Consider the following 19,917-nt stretch of genomic DNA (forward strand, 5'->3'; position numbering starts at 1 on the left):
GGGTCGTGCAACCAATGAATGAGCACAAAATGTGGAATCCACGGAAAACACTCATGTTGCACAACTCAAGAGAGACACTAGCACGATTGCTCAATAGGCGGATACGACACTTGTGCACAACCTATAAGATGCAAAATGGATAAACTTTCTATCCCAAGTATGCTATGTATGTATGGTTCCCGGTGTTTCTCTCAAGATGATCCAAGATGATCAGATATGACAACCTTATATGCAATGTGGTATGATGCTATGGCTCTTGCTTACAAGCTCTTTGCTCTCTTTTTCTTTTGCTTAAAGCTTTTTTTTGTATGGCCACAATGCGAAATGCACGAACCAAGATAGCAATTGTATATATGCGGGAATAGACTTGTGACACAAGAGATGATATGATGATACCAAGATGATATGGTATGTATGCAATGGAAGGTGTAGATCGATGATCACTAATGTGCACAAGTAACGTTGCCGGCAGTACTCAATGGCTAGTCTCGATAGGTAAGTGACGCAAAATGGGCTAGGGGTTAACAATGCAATTGCAAGGAGAATGCACAATGACGGGATACCATGATACCAAGATGATATGGAGGTTACCGTCCGTGGCGATGATGAGTGTCGGTGTGCTCGATGTCGAACCGTCCCTAATTATCTGAAACACCTTAGGAAACGGAAAAACCGCAAACTCAAAATCTCAAATGTCAAATGTCAAAATGGTGGTAGCGAGAATGCGGCGGTGTTTGCGGAAGTATTGGTGGAAACCAGGTCAAAATGGGTTAAGGTGGCGGAAGGGTATGATGGGCTATACACGGTGTCGGAGTTGAAAGCACGGTCCCTAAGTAGCCAAAACACCTTAGGAGACACACTCACAACACGAACAAAATTGGGTTAAGTTGGGGTGGCGGAAGTGTATGGTGGGCAAGCCTATGCGGAAGTTATGGTGGTGGTTGATGAACAAACAACCGTCCCTAAGTAGCCGAAACACCTTAGGAGACTCGAATCACTACTCAAGCAACCACTAATGCTATGGTGAACAAAATGGGTTAGGTTGCGGAAGTCTATGGTGGTATAGCGGATGATGTGGTGAAGGCCCTAGGCAAAGATGCCAAAGTTCCAAAAATTTGACGAAGTCAAATGATGTTGGAAGTATTTTTGCGGTATGGGGGATGTCAATACCTTCAAAACGAGCTACTCCCTCCATTCCCTTATACAAGGCCACTATGAAAAATACAATTTGCATCTATACAAGGCCACTAACTGAAATCGGGGCAAAAATTAATGATGTTTTCTTGTACTACCAACTGTTTTAATACTTGCATGCATGTAATCATAATGACACTGTGTACTTCCTTCTAATTCCCTCCTTGCATGCATGTGGATGTATTAATGATCCCAGTTAACGAAAAGAAAAGTGAACTTGCAAAGCAGTCATTAAATTTTACCTTAATACCTGTAATTTGATTTGTGGCCTTGTATAAGGGAATGGAGGGAGTAAAGAACATCAAAATCCAAGTCCGAATGAATTAGTTATGGTCAAAACTGTCAATCAGCCGAGACTGAATCTGGGAGGGGCGGTTGTACCGCTTGCAAGGGCGGTTGTACCGCTCCTGTGGCGTCCCGGGTTCCAGATTTGGCTGGCAGAAGTATCAGGTGTTGGGGGAGCGGTTGTACCGCCTTGGTGGCCGGTTGTACCGCTTTTGTCAGGAAAATATCCTCAAATCTGGATCGGGATGGATTTGTGGCGGAAATGGATGATTTTGGGGGCAAAATTGCGGAGATTTTGTGGATTTATGGGAAGCTAGATCCACTCGAAACCAAGCAAATCCATGGATCAAAATCAATAAAATATCACCAAACCAACAAATCAAAAAAAAATTGGGGCTATTTTTGGTGGGGATTTTCGAATTTAGGACGAAAGCAAATAAAAGAAGGCTAGAAAATGGTAGGGGAGACTCCAAATTCGTGATCAACCTGGCTCATGATACCAAGATGATGTAGGGTAGAACCCTAGATGCCCGATCTTTCACGAAATGGAGGGGATCCTACGAAGAACACGAAGAACACGAGGAGAAAAGCACGAGAGAAATCACTCAACCAACAAGATTCGGTCACACATATGCTAGATCCTCGAAACACAAAGAGATACACGATCCGAATCCAACAAGGGACGATACAAGAGGTAACTAGTTCATCTCCATGAGGAGGCCTCAAGGGTCATCCCATTAATGGGGTCTTGATTCCAAGGTGGATCTTCTCCGTAGAGGCCGGGGTCTCTCTCGGTGGAGTAGATCCGTATGGATGAGCGAAGCTCTATCTCAAGTATGAGCTAAACCAATGCTAACCCTAATACAGAGCTAGGGGACGAGTATTTATAGTCCAAGGGGTAAGTTGGGGGTTACACGGGTCATTGACCTTTTACTGCGCGCAGGCAGAGCGGTTGTACCGGTCATGGGAGCGGTTGTACCGCCTGGAGCTCTTGTACTGGTTCCTGGAGGTGTTCCCGGAAGTCCTTAGCGGTTGTACTGGTGGTTGGAGCCGTTGTACCGGTCATACGGCTGTTACGGGGACAAACCGGGGCAGTACCGGCCTTGCACCGCTCGATCACATAAGCTGGAGCGGTAGTTGGGCGGTAGTTGAGCGGTTGTACTGGTGGACCGGTAGTTGGGCGGTAGTTGGGCGGTTGTACCGGTCGACCGGTAGTTGGGCGGTTGTACCTCTATCTCTGCGCTGGGAAAATCCCTCTCCATGCTCTTGGTATCCATCTTGCACCATTCCTTCTCCTTGTTGGTTCCTTGGTACCTAAGCACACAAAGTGTCCTTGTTTGAGGTAGTAGCCATGTCTCATGTGGGTCCAAGGGAAGTTTAACAAGGAGAGAGTTCACCTTATGTCCAATGGCACATGTTTGAGGTATCGTTGTATGTCCACTTGGGTCTTGGGGAATAGTCGAGTGTACATGTGGATGATCGTAGGATGCTCCGCATACACTACCTTCAACCGCCAGTGTCGTCGCCTCCCACCGCATCAGCTCGACAACGGCGGCCTGCAACCGACGACCAACGTCGGCCTCTACCACGATCGGTGCCCGTGCCCCCCGAGCTCAGGGCTGACGCCACTGCCGTGTCCGTGCTACCACCGAAGCGTATCCATGCGCCGCCACCACAGCGCCTTCCCGCGTCGCCGCCTCCGAAGCGCCGCCGCCGCGTTGCTCTGCCACTGGGGGAGGCCCGAGGACCAAGGGCCTAGTGGGGCATGTAGCTTCATCGCTGGTCCTTGGTGATACAGTTGGCGCATGGCGGAAGCTTCCGCCGACATGTGAGTTGAGGCGAGGGTGACCATGGATCCATGGCCGATGGTGGTCTCGACGGCGTCTCGCGTCATGGCAGCATCCAGGTTCGTGGCCAACCATGTGTCGTGGTCGTGCACTCTCTTCGTAGAATACTTGTGGTGGTCGTCGGCCGCCGGCCTTTCTTCTTGGCGTTCATGGAGTCTGTCGAATCCGACCAACAAGCGCGCCGTACAGTGGTAATTATATACGGATCTTTAGTAGGAGTACTAATATACAGTGGTAATTATATACAGTTGTAAAATAATTACTAGGATTCCAAGCGGGCCTAAGCAAAGTATGCTCCTGCTTACTTTAGGTAGGTATAGGTATATAGATGTATCCAATGGCTGTATACTTGATGCAGAATTGGGAAACCACCCGTCTCAGATATGTCGGGCGATTATAGATGGAAGGGACATCTTGAAGCAGGGCTTAATTAAAAGGATAGGTAATGGAGCTTCAACCGACATTTGGGAAGATAACTGGATCCCGAGAGTGGGACCCATGAGACATATCACTTCGCTGATCCCTAACCCGCCAAGGATGGTTTCTGAGCTCATTGACATGACCACTGCCACATGGAAGGAAGGCCTTATCAAAACGGTATTTCTCCCCTTTGATGCGGATGCCATCTTGGCAATACCGCTGTGCACGAGAAACATGAGTGACTTTTGGTCATGGAGCGTTGAACGCCGGGGTTTCTTTACTGCCAAATCTGCTTATCAGATGGTGTTGAACACAAAGTTGCAGAGAGAAAAATGGTTGGAGGAAAACGCGGGCATCTCGAACGTGGCGACAGAGAGTGAGGCTTGGACATCTCTGTGGCGGATCAAAGTGCCGTCGAAGCAAAAGATTTTCGTATGGCGTCTTGCTCGGAATTCAGTGCCAACTGCTGATCTACTGCACCACCGTCATATGTCAGAATCACCTTTGTGCGTTTTGTGCGGAGCTAGAGACTCGTGGAGGCATGCTTTACCAGACTGCACTATGTCCAGATGCATATGGGCCCTAGCAGATGAACATATGGTAGAACAAATGAGCTTGAACGGAGATACTAATGCCAAGAATTGGCCTTTTGCTTTGCACGATGCATTATCCCATGCAGATTTTGTGCGGATGATCATAACACTTTGGGCAGTGTGGAAATCAAGGAGAAAGGCAATATTTGAAGATATCTTTACCAGCCCGATGTCAACACATCAATTTATCCAGTCCTATCTAGCGGACCTGCAGGCAATGGACAAACCGAGAAGTATTCCGCCGCCGGGTCCCCAGTTGGCACGCCCGACTAACTGGTTGAGGCCGCCGGCTACATTGGTGAAGATTAATGTTAACGCATCAGTTGCAAACGTACATAGAAGAGGAGCTGTTGCTGCAGTATGCAGAGAGCATGACGACAACTTTCTTGGAGCTTCAGTGATCATTATTAGAGGTATAACCGATCCGACAACACTGGAGGCTCTTGCTGTCCGGGAGGTACTAGCCCTCGCCGAGGATTTGAACCAACGGAGAATTCACGTTGCATCCGATTGCAAGGTGGTGGTGGACGATATCATGCACCGGAGTCTGGCCAGCTATGGAGTCATCATACATGAATTTATAGCCTATAATAGTTCTTTCATTTTATGTAACTTTGTCCATGAGTTTAGGAGTTCCAACTTTAAAACTCACAATTTAGCGAAGCATGCTTTGAAATTAGGGATGGGTCGTCATGTTTGGTTAGGACACTTTGATGTTCGTCCCTGTAAACATTGTGACATTATAAAATTTTCGCAAGATTGTCTCAATATATATATATATATAGATGTATAAAAACAACGACATCAAACTCATACAGTCATCATGTGCCTTCCCTCTTCCTTCCGAGTCTCGTGACCCAAGGTTTCGCATTTATAAAGAAACAAACAAACAAAGTTTCGAAAATAAGGTCCCATGACCTAACCAATCTCTGCTCTGACCTACCAGAGCCCCAATCCCTGCTCATTAAAAATCTTCTCTAGTCTACCGCGCTACGCCAGCTGCTGCCGAGCGTCGTTGCCGACGCCTCACGGCCCAAACCCTAACCCACCTCTCACGCGCGTCGCCGCCACCATCGCCGTTCCCATTCCACCTCGTCACGTCCCTGCCGTATTCACCCCGTCCGAAACCTTGGACATTGGTTTCTGAAGGTAGGAGCTTTTGGATCATCCAGCGATTACTTAATCCCAAGCTAACTATTCTCCACAAATTTCCATCTAGATCCGCTTTTGGTTTGGTAACAGAGGTGGATTTACATTGGTTCGATGTTCATTTCTTATGCTGCTTTCAGGCCACCAGGTTACCTAGAATCATCATGTCAGGAAGAGATCGCCTGCCGCGCCGTTTTGTCGAAGATGGAAGGGGCTATGTTGACGCCCGTGTGGCTGAGGATCGCAGGGGTCATCATCCTGGTATCCGAGTGGTTGATGATCGTAGGGGCCATCATGAGATCCATGTAGTCGATGATCGCAGAGCCTATCCTGCAGGTCGTGTGATTGAGGATCGTAGAGCCTACCCTGAGATTCACGAAAGGCCGCTCATGAGGGTGGCTCCTCGCTCTCACCCGGATGTCCTAGAGGAAGAAATTCAGTTGCACAAGGTTGATTTCCGCAGGCTTATGGCTGATCGTCATGCTCTAGCTGAGGAACGGATGGAGTTGCACAGGGAGTTGCAAGCCGGAAAGGAGGAGGTCTGTCACCTTAACATGATCATCGCAGAGATTAATGCCAAGAAGGAAGCTTATATCAGCGAGCTCGTTGACAAGAGAAGGAAGCTTGAAGCTGAACTTAGATCAAATGAGCCTTTGAGAGATGAGGTTGTGCATCTTCGTGGTGAAATCGAGAAGCTCCTTGCTGTTAGGAAAGAACTCTCTGCAAAGGCTGCATCACTCATGCAGGAGCTGAGTAGGGAGAGATCTGATAAACAACAGTTACCTATGCTGAAAGCAGAGATTGAGGGCCTTCAACTGGAACTTACTCATGCAAGGTACACACACCATCTCTTTTGCTGGACCTGACTCAGTTATCCCAGTAAATTGTTTGGGGACTGGAAACTTCGAGTATCATTGGTTTCTATAATTGTATTGTTTGCAGGAATGCATGTGAATTGGAGCAGAAGGGGAATTTCGAGTTGGTGGAACAAAGGAAAGCAATGGAGAAGAGTATGATTTCGATGGCACAAGAAATTCAACAAATGCGGGCCGAATTAGCTAATTTTGATGGCAGACCATGGGGCACAGGTATGTTATTGGGATCTTCTACAGTGTTTGTAAATTTCAGTTATCCATTCTACATATTTTCCTTTTTCACTGTCATATTTTTTCTGGATTTGAAGTTGTACATGCACATATGGTAGGGTTCTGTATTATCAGCAATCCTGAGTTAGGAATCTGCTATCTGCCAGCACTTTGCATGGGTTTCTAAGAAAGAGGACATCAGCCAATTACTTAATTTGTTTGGAGATGCTAGTTGTCAATTAATATTGGAAACGCATTGATGCTACTACTGAACATATTATGCGTGCCAGTGTGAACTTCTGGATTGACACATTGCAAATAGTTGGCTGCCTTGGGGGAGGAGGGGGGGGGGGGGGGGGAGCTTCTCTGCTTGCGTGATCGGTGCCATAGGAAATTCGGGATGACAGAGATGCCGCTAGTGTGGTACTGTTGCACATGAGACAGGGGGAGGGCAAAAGGCCATCCTATTTTCTTCCTTGCCTTGATAGATTGCCTGCTTAGAGCATCTCCAACAGCTCCCCATTCCCCAATAATTTCCTGGTATTGGGGGAGTTGAGCCAAAAACTCTGCTCCAACAGCTTCCCTTTCCCCAATAAATTATTGGTGATCACTAATAAAACAACCCATCTTTCCCTAAATGGAGGGCGAGTTGGCCCTCTCCCAATATGATCCCCTATACTGCGATGTCAGCGCTCCGCTAAATGGCCACTGGACCACTGCTGCCGCCGCTCAGCTGCCACGGTGCAGACTGCCGCCGCTGCTGACGGACCATCGCCGAACAGCCGCCCCGCCGCTGTTGGAGATGCTCTTACAACTAGGGATAGATTGCAATACAAGAGATATGATATACCTTGTCTAATGTCTTCTACTTTAATGATTTCTTAATTCGCACTTTCACTACCTCGTAATTTAGGCACACACTCTGACACTCATATTTAAATTCAAAGGCCTAACTCGATGGGCAAGGCTAGGAAAATTGTAGCCATCTTAGGCTCATTAAAGCCACTGCCTATCCCATTGTCCGGGGTCTAACCCTACGTGGCAGTTTCTTGTGCCCACCGATTACTACCCTACAATGACATGGCTCCCAATATATAGAGAATTTTGCGTTGAAATGTCTTGATTTATGATTGGTAATTTTTTTGAGCAGGATCTCCCGCATTTTCATTTTTAATAGAAATTGTCTTCTTATATCTGACAAGGTGATATTTACATTATAACTACATACACAAAATATATGTTTTTAAATAGTATACGTGGAGGGTCTTCAGTTCATATGCTGGGCCCTTCTCGAGTTTGCCAGTCTTTCTGGGTATATACAAATTTTAAAAGGAGTTAAAACCATGCCGAATTTTGTACTTAGTATGCGTCCAAAATGCATGTGTGGATGTTTTTTCTTTACTGCTGGTATGGATGGAAATCATGTTATTTTCTGTTACCAGAATATTATCAGTTATCCTGTAGCTCGCTTACATGCATTAAAAAAATAATGAGAAGTGCCCCCCCTATACACTATTAAGAAGACAACATGTTACATATCAGCCTCACGAAATGAATCAACGAGATTTAATCTGGCTACAGCCTGATCTTTTTGCAGTTTCCTACCTCAACGTTTACTTTGTACTACTTTAGTGCCCGTGCGTGGCCACGGAATAATAAACTGAGATGAAGTTACATTAGTTAAAATATCATTGTAATTCATGACGGGTGTGTTTGGTTTGAGTCATCAGGTGGAACGTAACAGGTCCGTTCCGTCCCCAGGGGTCATTCCCTTGTTTGGTTGGGTCGAGGAACGAGAACCTACTCGTTCTAGGGAACGGCATATTCCCTCTATATGCGGAATGTGCTCGTACCTCCGATTTGGAGGAACCACGCGGAACCGCTCTTGCACCTCACCTCTCCCCTCGATTCACTCACCCCAAAGGCCCAATCCCCATCTTTATCTCAGCGCCGCCGCCCGCCTCTCTCCCCCTGTCGATCTGCCACTAGCGCTGGACTCACATGGCACCGCCTCTCCCTCCCCGGCGGCGAACTAGGATCGGGGCGGCGGGCAAGCAGGTATGACGTCTGGTACCGGCGAGGTGGGCGGCGAGATGGTCTCCGGCAGCGGCGACTGCGAAGGAAGCCATGACCCAGCATGGACTACCTCCGCCCGGAGTTCTTCATCACGCCTGAAGAGAGCAGGGCAGCTGCAACGCCGCAGCGCAGATATTGTTGCCGATCTGGCCGGGAGTAGAGCAGCGGCTACAACGCAGCAGAAAGCACAGGAGTAGATCAACGGCGCTGGCAGCAGGGAAGAGGAGTAGCGATGACATGCAAGCAAGTCCGGTGATGAAGGGCAGCAGCAGGGAAGAGGGAGCTGGACATCTCACCGATCTGGATTGGTTTTAGGGACTAATGTGTGCCGTTCATCCAGAAGAACCTCACCTCTACTAGTTCTAAGAGTTTTTAATTAATTTTGTTTCTAACCTTTTCATTGGATGGAAGAAACAGTAGTTCATCCTGGTTTTGATTTTCTTCAATTTTTTCATCTTTTCAAGAGAGATGTGAGGTAAAATTTAGACATATTTGTTCAAAATTGTATAGTATTGGTAGTTGACTTCTTGGTATATGCCATGAGTATATATTAAAATCAAGGATGTCATGCATATATGAGAACTTCACCATTCCTACAAGAGAGATGAGTTGAATCAAATTTGTCTTTGTTCCATTCCTTCAACCAAACAGTGAGACAGAACCATTCCATTCCATCATTTGACTGCAACCAAACACAAGAATGGAATGGAACCATGACATTAGATTCTACTTGGTTCCTCAACCAAACACACCCGACGTGTGCGTTGTATGTGGCTTATGACCGTTGCAACAATATCACCTTACACTTGCTTCCACTCGACGATCACCTCATGCCACTTGTATCTCTTTCCTTGCAGAACGCAACACGATGCATGTGAAAATTCATGTGTATACAAATAATTTAGATAGTGTTCCAAAAACATGGAAATTCCACTTCGCCACAAGAGATATATATATACATAATTGTCCGGTGTAACTTCGTACTATCAAACGAAATCGAGTATCAAGCATGTCAAATACTGAATAACAAAATTGGGCATAACACATCCAACACGGGTGATGGAGTGCCTTGACTTAAATCAAGGAAACACCATAAGAACTGATTCTATATTCATGTTTGTCATCCGTATATAATCTGCCATAACATTCTGATTGTATTAAGTAAAGTGATTTTCACCATGAGAACAGAACAAGCACTGATTCTTTCTTACCATGAAATTCAGCCACCAAATCTATCCAGTTGCTCTATACCTCCCTTTCTTTCTCCTGCTTTGATCCTAAAAGTTGTCCCAGCTCTGCGTCAACATGAGCAACAGCTCATTCCACTGTCTGTTTTGCTTTGCTATCTAGCAGCAAAAAGTATACCCAAATCAAAAATAGAAATAACCACATGGACAGAACTATTTTTTTTCTTGCTGACCAAATAAGTTTGTTCGTATCAAACTGTATGGTTAAGTGGAAGCCCATTAACCTATTGTAACATGTAAACTTTTCATTTTAACCTCGAGTGTTTATTTTGCTGGGTTCATTCTTGCTCACTATAGTAGTGATTCTTCAAAACAAACATATACATCCACATGAGAGCTATACACTATAGCCCTGCGTGTGCACACACATATTTATTTTCTTCTCACGTTCCACCCAGCTAACCATGTATGTCCTAATCTTAGTATTCCGGATCGCGGGTCGGTGCTGTGTTCTACGACCCAGGGTTGTCGACCCAAATCAAAGGTTGGGATCTACTCTGGGGTCAACGTGGATCGATGGCCGGGACGCGATCCCGGTGGGGAGAGAGGCAGAGAGTGCGAACTGAGGGAAATGTCGAGAAATAATAGATGAATACAGAGAACATCGTCGGACTCGTACCTCCGCAAACCCCCCATCATCTGTCTTCCATCATTGCTGCAGTTCTTCATCACCATGTCCGCCACTGGAGGATACAGAGATGTGTAACGAATTGATGAGGCGAAGGATCAAAGGAACTTGCCATGGAAAGGCAACGGATGGGTAGCCTTGGCAGCGGTGTGCAACAGCCAAAAGGCAAAATGAAAATGAAGGAAGTGGCGGCGGTGGAGAGGAGACTGACAACTATGGTCCTAACACACATGGTAGCAATAAGAAAGGATATTCATTAATTCATATTATGAAGGTCAGAAATAGACATGCATCGGTGTCCTTCAACAACTTTAGTCATGTTTCCATTAGTACAGGAAATAAAAACATCATGTAAGACAGAAACAAGATAGTCCAGGGCAGCCATTTGGTTTGTGTGTTAGGGAGCTCTTTATTTGATGTAGCTAATCTTTTTTCACCATCATAGTTTAACCTGTAGGCTGTAGCAATATATATCCGAGTGTTCTTCTATAGATGTAAGTACAATCATAGTTCAAAAAAGTGCTAGGCGTTAATTGTGCGTCTTGCCGCCGCCTTGCGCTTTTCTGATCAAAGCGCATGCTTATGCGCAATTAGGCGTAGATTAAGCGCAGCTATGCACTAGGCGTTTTGCTATCGCCTAGAGCCTAGGCGCACTTAAGCGCTTGCTTAGGCGCGCCTTTTTTAACTATGAGTACAATGCGTTGCTACGGAAGAAAGAAAAATCAAATTGCAGTGACAAACGTGGTAGAAATATCCAATATGGAGAGGTCAAGCGTACATCGTATGTGAAATCCTTGCTTTTTCTCACGGGTTAAGAAAATATTACCACATGCAACCAGCCTTGTTTTCCTCTGATTCAAAGAGTCAAACTCTTTGGGACCATTGTGCACTTTGGATTCAGAACCAGCAAGGCTACTAGAGAATCACCAACAAGCTCCAAACTGGAAGCTTCCCCGCATTACCACTGTCCACCGCCAAAATTAACCCATCCTTATAAAGTGGAGAGCACGAGTACTGTGTCTTGTTCTGTGCATACTTCCGCTCGATCCCATTGGTTCACTTCATGATGATTGAAGTGATGTTGCTCACGATGGCGCTCGCCGCAGCGCTGTGCATCCACTTGGACCCGCCACCTTTCGAGGACTTCTCCGTGGCCGACCTGAAGGCCACGACAGCGGTCAATGGGTCCCCTGCAGGCCGGCGGTGGTGTTGATGTATGGTGAATTCTTCTCCTTCGCCATGGCCGCCGCATCCAGCACCAGAAGATGGGTCAGCGCCGCCAACAGATGGGTTCCGAAAGGGCATCAGGCCATGATGGTCACCGTGGGCATCTGACTGGTGATAGAGATTGCGACCAGAGGGGCGAAAGGGCAAATGCGATGGTGGGCTAAAACCTACTGTCGCAGGGGCGGCAATAACTTTTCCCGGGAGAGAGATGAGATCTGTAGCGAGGGTTGGGAGGAGATGAGGTGTGTGTGTGTGTCGTCTATGCATGGATTGCGGCAGTTTCCATTCCCCCTAGTCGTGCGTGCGTGCGATGGTTTTACGGGTTTTCTTGCTCGTATTGTGTTAATATGCACGCGTGGGCTGAAATTTTTACTGTACGGGGAGCGCGGGAGGGGAGGTTGAACCATTACGACGGCATATTCCCCTTTACTAGTAAAAGATAATGGACCAATAAAAAAATATAAATTCTAATACCATACCACCCACAAAGCAAAACCAGGAGTGTTCCTTGTCAACAATGAGAGCATACATCATCTTCAAAACATAAGCATAACAGAGTTATCCTAGATGGTGATTTTCTCTTAGGCTAGACTACCTGAATATATCATCATTGGATGCATTGCTGTTAACACTTTATATTTCATGGAACAAAGAAAATTCGCTCTCATGGTACTATGTCTATCTGCTCTCTAAGGTGGAGCACATGGGATGAAGCTGGGAAGTCCTGAAGCGACCTTCCCTACTCAATATGGAGATAAATACAATATACATGCGGTATGATCTTTTAAAACAGTATAATCTTAGACAGTTTCATTCTTTGTTTTCTATTTTATTCAAAATGTACTGTGTTGTTATCAGGGAGTTTCTGAGAAAGGTCCTTCGCACCCTCCTGAATCTTCGTGGGGCACATTTGAGAAGAACCGTTTCCAGTACCGCTAAGATCCCAGCTGCTACATTCCGGGGAGAAAGAATCACCTCTAGGTGTTAATTATCATATAACATGGTTTAGAGTATCTTATCTACCTACTTGTTTGTGTTAAGACTCCAGACTTCTTTATGCTTCGAATAATTATACTTTCTGTGTTAGTTGATAATATTTGTCCTGACAGTATCCTGTTACTATTTACATATTGGCTCCAGATTTATGCATGTTACCAGGATATCCAGGTTTCCTTGTTAGATGGATCTATGACTAGCAATTATTTTACCGTGGCTTCGACTTTGGAAAATCAGAGTGACTTAGTCGTGTCACATATAGAGCAAGTGTTCTGAATTTAATGCGAAGCAGGGGGGGGGGGTCTAACTGCTAAACTTTGAATGTATGTTTTTACAGAAAAAACTTCCATCACGCGGTTACACAATGAATTAATGAGTTTGATGTGAGATGATACAGATAGTGCATGTAGTACATGTGTGTAAAGTTCACTCTTGGTTATAACCAAGTGTAGGTTTCTCTCATGTTAAACTATGTTGGTGATGTTAGTCACTTAATGCAAAGGTGGTTTTAATGTTTATAATTAGCAAATTATTCAGGTGTTTGCTGCAGATTTTCTGTAAAAATGGAAGTCTGAAGTAGTGATTATACGTTTGGCTAGATTCATGTCAACTGCTGCATATTTGAATGTGTAGTGGATCCAATTCTGTTATCAGCAGATAGGGATCAGTAAGTGATATTTGTTGTAAGAGAACTAACCTTACCTCCTTAAATCACTATAAACCATAATAGTGTGGACAAGTCTATATATTATCTAGGACAATGATTGCATTTCTTATGGGTAGTAAGTTATGCTATTAAACTCCACGGTTGTTCAACAGCATAAGCTGTCTCATCTTAATTGGTTTACATCATCCGTTTTTTAGTTTGTATTTGTCTTGATGCTTATTTTGATCGTTATGAGGAATTCAAACTTCCAGACCTTGTGTGAGCTCGATTAGAAAATTCTTGCTCTGGCCCTTTGTGTAAGTTCTAGTTAAGCTTTTACGGTATTAGGCTGGTTACTTTCTAGCATATTTGGATTGTCTGTCTGGTGCATGAAGCCTTAGGTGGCTCTGTTCTCTTGCAAAATATTAGAGAAGAATGAGGCTATTCACAGACTTATCAGTTATCAGTTGTTAGATATTAGAAGTCAGCATCGGCAATTCTTGCACATGAAGAGGTTGATCTAGGAGCTCTTTTAAGCAAGTTGTGACTACCATTAGTCACAGGACAAATATTGGATCTGCGCTGATGATGGTGTAACATGGCCTCTCTTGCTCCGTGAAATTAGACCAGTAGCGTGTGCATCAACATGCCACTTCTCCCATTTTTTTCCTGGATTGATGCTGTATGAGTGAGGCTGGGACATGATTACTATTGTTTGCCAATTACCCACATGGTTAGCTCTCTATTTGGCTGATGTGCTAGCTGTTAAGTTGGTCATCTTCTGTATTAGACCCATTGGTATCTCCAGCTTCCAGACATCAATCAGCAGTTCAGTTTAGTACAATTGGACTGATCTAGTAACATCTAATGGATCATGGATGTAATTCAGAGTACCGTGCCTGAACTTTATGAGCTCTTAGATTTGAAAGATTTTGCTCAGGTGGAGAACATGAAAGGACCGCCGTGTTTTTTCTGACTAGTGACCACACTACAGTGTTTTTTTGACTAAGGAAAGCACTTGTTGTAGAAGATAAAGATTACCTTCTGATACCAATTGGGAGAAGCAGTTGTAGATGCATCGGCCTGGCAACCTCCTGAAAGCTTGTGCGGCATATGGTCTGAACCATATTTGATGTAGGCCACGGCCCTTGATCTCCCTGGAACATATTTCAATGGTTACACAACTCCCAAGAGAACCAAAGATTTGAAGAAGCACACTGTCTGTGATATGAGTACTTACCAGATTTTAACATGGAGGATTCTCCTTGGAGTGAAAGCCCCGGTGATTGGCTCTGATACAAGAGGCTGTCCATAACAGTGTTCTTGCATGTGGAACCTTGATGCATTCTTCACTTTAATGCTCAAAAGCAGTGTTGGTTTTGAATGGGTGTTGGCTTAAGAGTTGTGTCTGAGCTCCTTGTACAGTAAATGTTGCTCAGATCGTGATAAGGGGAAAGCACTCCGAGTTTTGTGTGAAAGCAGCAGACAGAAGTTTGACGTGTTCTTCCATGTGATGCTTGAAACACAGTGCAGATTTGAGTAGGAGATAAGCTGGTAATCTGATTAGGTCTATTTAGCCCCAACAGGCTAGACTTAATCATCCCAAGTATAGAGTGTAATTTTGGGTGCTCAGACACATAGAGTTTGTGAGCACGAGCTCACACGCATCCTTTGCTACAGTAAAACCCGAAAAAATATTAAACAATTTCAAAAACATTGATGTATTTTTTCACATGCTTACAAATTTTCACGATGGAATGCCATTCGCGGAGGTCTGGGAAACAAAAACAAAATCAATGCTCATCAATTTTGTTTTTTTGCCCAGACCCCTCCATGAATGTCATTCCATCACAAAAATTTGCACGCATGTGAATAGGCATCAACGTTTGTTGTAAAAATCATTTTTTTTTAAATTTTATCATTTTTTCTGGATTTTACTGTAACAAAGGGTGCATGTGAGCTCATGCTCACAAGAGCACTTTTTAGCGTGTCCGCTATGGAGATCAATCTGGGGTGGGACAACTTATTTACTGAAGTTGGCTGGAGAGTATGGTGCGTGAACTGAATGAGCTCTTAGTGCTGGAAACCTTTCTCAGTTTGTGAGAAGGGGAAAGCATTCCTCTGTTTCTTCATGACATCAGATGGATGGTAGTTTGATCTTTGATGCCATAGAACGCTTAAAGCAGACTTGACTCTTGAACAGAAGTTGGTTGGGAAGTTTATTGGCACTTGGACTATATGGATTTATAAGGATTTACCCTTTTACCCTTTTTAAGTCCATCAGCCCATATCGAGTCTTAATAGGCTGGACTCTTGTGTTCTGTGGGAGATGATTGCTTTGCTAGCTTGTCGAGATTATTCTTGGATGGGTCAAACAGCGGAGATCATTCTGAAGCTTTTCAAATGACCGAAGCAATCTGGTGATGGCTTACCAAACATGAGGCAAGTAGTTTCTTCATCCACGGCAGAAGTTACGCCGAGTCTCTGTATATATTATTTTAAATTAAACATTTATTCTTGACAGTGCACCTTCATTAACCTAGTAGTATGTTAATTTTCTATCTTTATATTTGGATATTCAATAAGCCCTGGGGAACCCAATTAGTTTTACTATAGGGTCTTGTTAGTATTGCCATGTGTTGGAGAAGCCTGGTTAGTAATATGTTTCTAAAAGTCAGCCAAGTTCTGTGTGAGGTAGGCACAGTCGTGTATGGACATGTGTTGAGGTGTAGTAGAGGCCTCATTGGAGCTCAGAGGTAAGGGCCACGACACATCTGTGGTTGGAGGAAGACAAGGTCACGGGAATAGTTTGAGCTAAATAGTGGTGTGGAAGATGGTCTGATGGGCGGTATAGGCTCATTGGGATGTTTTGACCACCTGAGTGTCCTGGTTGAGTTGAACCATTTAAAGAGGAAGCAACCCTAGGAAAGCAAGAAGACCTTGAGGGTGAGCCTCCTTGTCTCTGTTGAGTTTGATGCCCTCAACTTCCCCTTCCCTTTCTTTGTCTCCCTCCCAGGCCCTCCTTGCTCTTTGTCTCCTCTCCATCAGACCAGGACACTCAGGAGAAGAGGGAGAAGACAGGCCCTCCCTCTTACGCACCCCCTACATCAGGAGGCATAATATGAAGCGTGAGACTGCGAAGCACCTTTGCACTGTCATCTTCCACAGCTCAACCTCTGACAAAATCGGCTCGACCACTGCCTGACGGTCTGGCCTTGCATCTAGCGCCTAGCAATTTTATGAACACTTCTTGAGCATTATTTAATTTCTGGTGGACAGTCCTGGATATGGTGATTAATTGCCACAGTAACCTTATCTGAATGTGGCTTTAACATGTTATGGACTCAGGACATATTATTAGCATTTTGGCAGGTGCGAACTAATAGTAGTTTCTTAAATATTGTTACAAGGCATGCTTATTTGGATAATTGAAGTCACAATCTGATCTGAATTGTATTCAAGACGTCTTCTGCCATTCTACAGTCCAGCAGGATCTGATAAGACCATGCATGATCAAGGATTCTAGATCCCCCTCCTGGACTATACGCACACATGCATCTTGATCTTGAGGTTCTTGGACTTCTTAGAAGTTGGCACTTCTTTGGTGGATGAGATGTGGCTGGATCTCTCTGAGAGAAACCGAGAACAATTTAACTGTACAGACCATATGTTGCAAACCATGGGGTTTTATTGAGCAACAAGTGTTACTGGCTTACTGCTTCAGGAGTGCAGTAGGAAACAATTAAAGGTTCATGGTTTATTTCTTTTCAATGTCACCCCATTGGTTTTAGAGACACACTGTTACCGTTTGTTTCCATGTCAGATGCGGGGAGATTAGTTGATGAGCTACAGAAGGAAAAAAATTCCCATATCTCTAGGCAAATGTTATTTTGCTTTGTGGTTTCAGAATTTCGCCTTATATTTTACTTTCATGAACCATAAGAAGGAATGCAGACATATCTTGAGAATGGTATTAACTTTTCCTGTAATACCACCCACAGTTGTACTTGTGGGGCACATGTATGATTTGCAAGAGGGTACAGATTGTAGGCTATGATCTTCATCAACTTTATCTGTTATGAGTCAGGGTTTGGCATTGTAGATTATAACCATTGGTGACGGGAGGTTGGCACCGTGACAGGAACAGTAAACGGGGAGCGGTGGAGAAAATACTCATTGCTTGCCTTTAAAACCCACGGCACCTCATATAGCCCTCCTTACAAACTGATTCTAGCTTGAAATTGCCATGGAGTGTACTGATTTTCTCCTATTCATGTTCTTGTGTTTCTGTTCACTGTTTTGTGCATTTTGTGTTATTTATTAATTATTATTTTTACTGTTATGTACAACTCTTCAGATGATATTCTGTTTGGGACCAAATGTCTAACACTGCTGTTGTTTACCTTACAGGTTGAATCCTGAGTTGGTCCTTCCTCTGATGACAGAAGATGTATTTGTTCATGTGAAGGAGCCGTCACTGCCAGAAAACAGTAATAAATATGGTAATGGGGATAACTGTTGCCTTTCTGATGCCGAAGGTTCTATGCCAGTTAACTGATACATCTAGGAATGCGCTCTTCTAAAACATCATATTTTCTAGACATCCCTGAAAAGAGATCAAGATGGATTATCATACCAGTTGGAGATATGGGAAATCAAGAGTGCCCTAGCAACACTTGGAAGGTCTTGAATGTGGGCGTGTGGGCGATTGGGTTCATTTGCAGGCATTAAGTTTTGTTGTGGTTTTGGGGGAAGAGAGTGGGGAAGAGTGAACTTGTGCCATAGAAGTTTCTGGTTGTCTGGAAGCCCCTGTTCTGTGTCACTGTCGTGATAATTTCCTTTCTCCACAGGGAAGTTGAAAAGAGATTCTGCTACAAATTGTATATCAGTGAAGCCCCTGTTGGTGGATTGAACTGTGCCTGGCCATGATGCTTCCAGTTGCTGCATTTGGATGTAGTCACCAGTTTGTCCAGCAGTGAAGTGCAAAGTCAGCATAGCTGTCTGATGCTTAAGATGTCAGGAATAAAATAAGTTGCTCCCTACATGCGCTGGAGGCAATGAAGACATGATGTCAGAATCCCCCAAGGACTCACGTTATGCTGTTTTGATGATCATGATGTTGGTAAGGCAGTGGCAACCTGTCAGGACCTACCTACACAAACAAAGTCACTGACAAGCCCATCTGAATGTTGGACTCAATGGTAAGGCAGTGCAACACTTTAGGACCCTACGCACAGAGTAGTGAACTACGTATGTTTGAAATTACGAGCATGATTTTGCCGCTCAAGAGTTTTGCTGAAAATGAAGATCCTGCAAGTCACCCGTTGTGCACATTGGGAGCATATTTCTTGGATGCCCAGGAAGGTTGTTGACAAGCGGAGGAAGCATGTAATTGATCTTTTTGGCAGCTTTTCTCCACCACCTATCTATGCATGGTGAGAGAAGTTATGGTATCATGGCTGAATTACAGCTTAGAATGTTGTCTGATGAATAGAAAACCTGGTCTTGGAACTCCTGGAGAAAAAACGGATGCCCTTGTGCTCCATGCCTTACCTCGTTGAAACAGTATGCTTCCGATGTTTGGCTTTAGGAGGCATACCACTAATCAGGTCTGTATATTCACTGCCCTGGACTGAATCCATCCTCAACATCCTCAAGTCTACTCAACAATTGCGGCACAACTTTTGCTATATTTGACTACCCATATGTTAGCAAGTCTAAGTTACCCCCCACTTTGGGTAGTCTTACGAGCAAGGGACAACTGCCTGTATACCGGAGTCAACATGAAAGTTGACGTGGATCAAAGTCCCATTCCACCGGTATTAGCACAGTTGAAAGAAATTGTGTTGCCTTATGCTTTGTGGAAATTGCAGGGTCATAGATTTGCTCACCGGCATTAACATACGTAGATAACGATGGTACTTTCCTTGCAAAAAGAGTTAACGTTGGTATTAAATATAGGTGTTTAGGACATCTCCAACATCGCCCGGAAATGTCTGGACCAACACATCCGAATGTTTATTGCCATCCAATGCGCGACGCGTTTGAATGTTTTTGCCATCCAACGCTGTGCCCCACATGTCTGGCGACCGTACGGTCGCCACATAGAACTGACCACCCTGCCCATCCAAAACCCTCTCCCACCCATGCCATCGCTGCTCTGTAGCTTTCCGGGCATGCCGGCTGAGAGCATCACGTCCGCTTACTCGCTATCCACGCTGATGCTGACTCGAGCGATGCTACCACATTGGGGGATGGGACGTCTTCCTACCGCATTTAAGCTGGCTGCCCATACATTCGCCTGCTCCCGCATTGTACATGCGCGTGGCCTAGAAAACCGTGGGCGCCCGTGTAACATCCTGAGACTTGTAGGACTATTTGCTTGAGTTTGGATAGATATGTATAACTATTTTCTTGAGTTTGGATGGTTGAAAATTAGGATCATTTAAAAAAAATTGTTGTTCATTTGCTTCTCATTGGATTTCATTTGCATTGCTCGTCATGCTTGCCTTAAAATCATAGAA

The 19,917-nt window shown here is 44.6% G+C and overlaps 1 protein-coding gene across 2 annotated transcripts; it reads left to right on the plus strand.

Moving 5' to 3' along the window:
* Window positions 1–5,244: 5,244 nt before the first annotated feature.
* Window positions 5,245–19,260, plus strand: LOC109775192 (protein FLX-like 3). Of its 2 annotated transcripts, XM_020333943.4 has the most exons (6): window positions 5,245–5,488; window positions 5,629–6,323; window positions 6,431–6,576; window positions 12,446–12,525; window positions 12,610–12,732; window positions 17,804–19,260. In XM_020333943.4, the coding sequence occupies exons 2-5, from the start codon at window positions 5,653–5,655 to the stop codon at window positions 12,688–12,690; spliced, it is 978 nt and encodes a 325-aa protein (XP_020189532.1). In that variant the 5' UTR covers window positions 5,245–5,488; window positions 5,629–5,652; the 3' UTR covers window positions 12,691–12,732; window positions 17,804–19,260. The 2 variants fall into 2 exon arrangements, with proteins under 2 accessions (XP_020189532.1, XP_020189531.1); XM_020333942.3 differs by lacking the exon at window positions 17,804–19,260 and having other exon boundaries at window positions 12,610–12,930.
* The last annotated feature ends 657 nt before the right edge of the window (window positions 19,261–19,917 follow it).

This window comes from Aegilops tauschii, chromosome 5 (assembly GCF_002575655.3).
Source record: "Aegilops tauschii subsp. strangulata cultivar AL8/78 chromosome 5, Aet v6.0, whole genome shotgun sequence".
In the NCBI taxonomy this organism is placed as follows: Eukaryota; Viridiplantae; Streptophyta; class Magnoliopsida; order Poales; family Poaceae; genus Aegilops; species Aegilops tauschii.

Coding starts and splice junctions, on each gene's coding strand:
- LOC109775192 (XM_020333943.4), top strand. CDS start 5,653: ATGTCAGGAAGAGATCGCCTGCCGCGCCGTTTTGTCGAAGATGGAAGG. Junction 6,324..6,430: donor CTGGAACTTACTCATGCAAG/GTACACACACCA, acceptor TATTGTTTGCAG/GAATGCATGTGAATTGGAGC. Junction 6,577..12,445: donor TGGCAGACCATGGGGCACAG/GTATGTTATTGG, acceptor CTGCTCTCTAAG/GTGGAGCACATGGGATGAAG.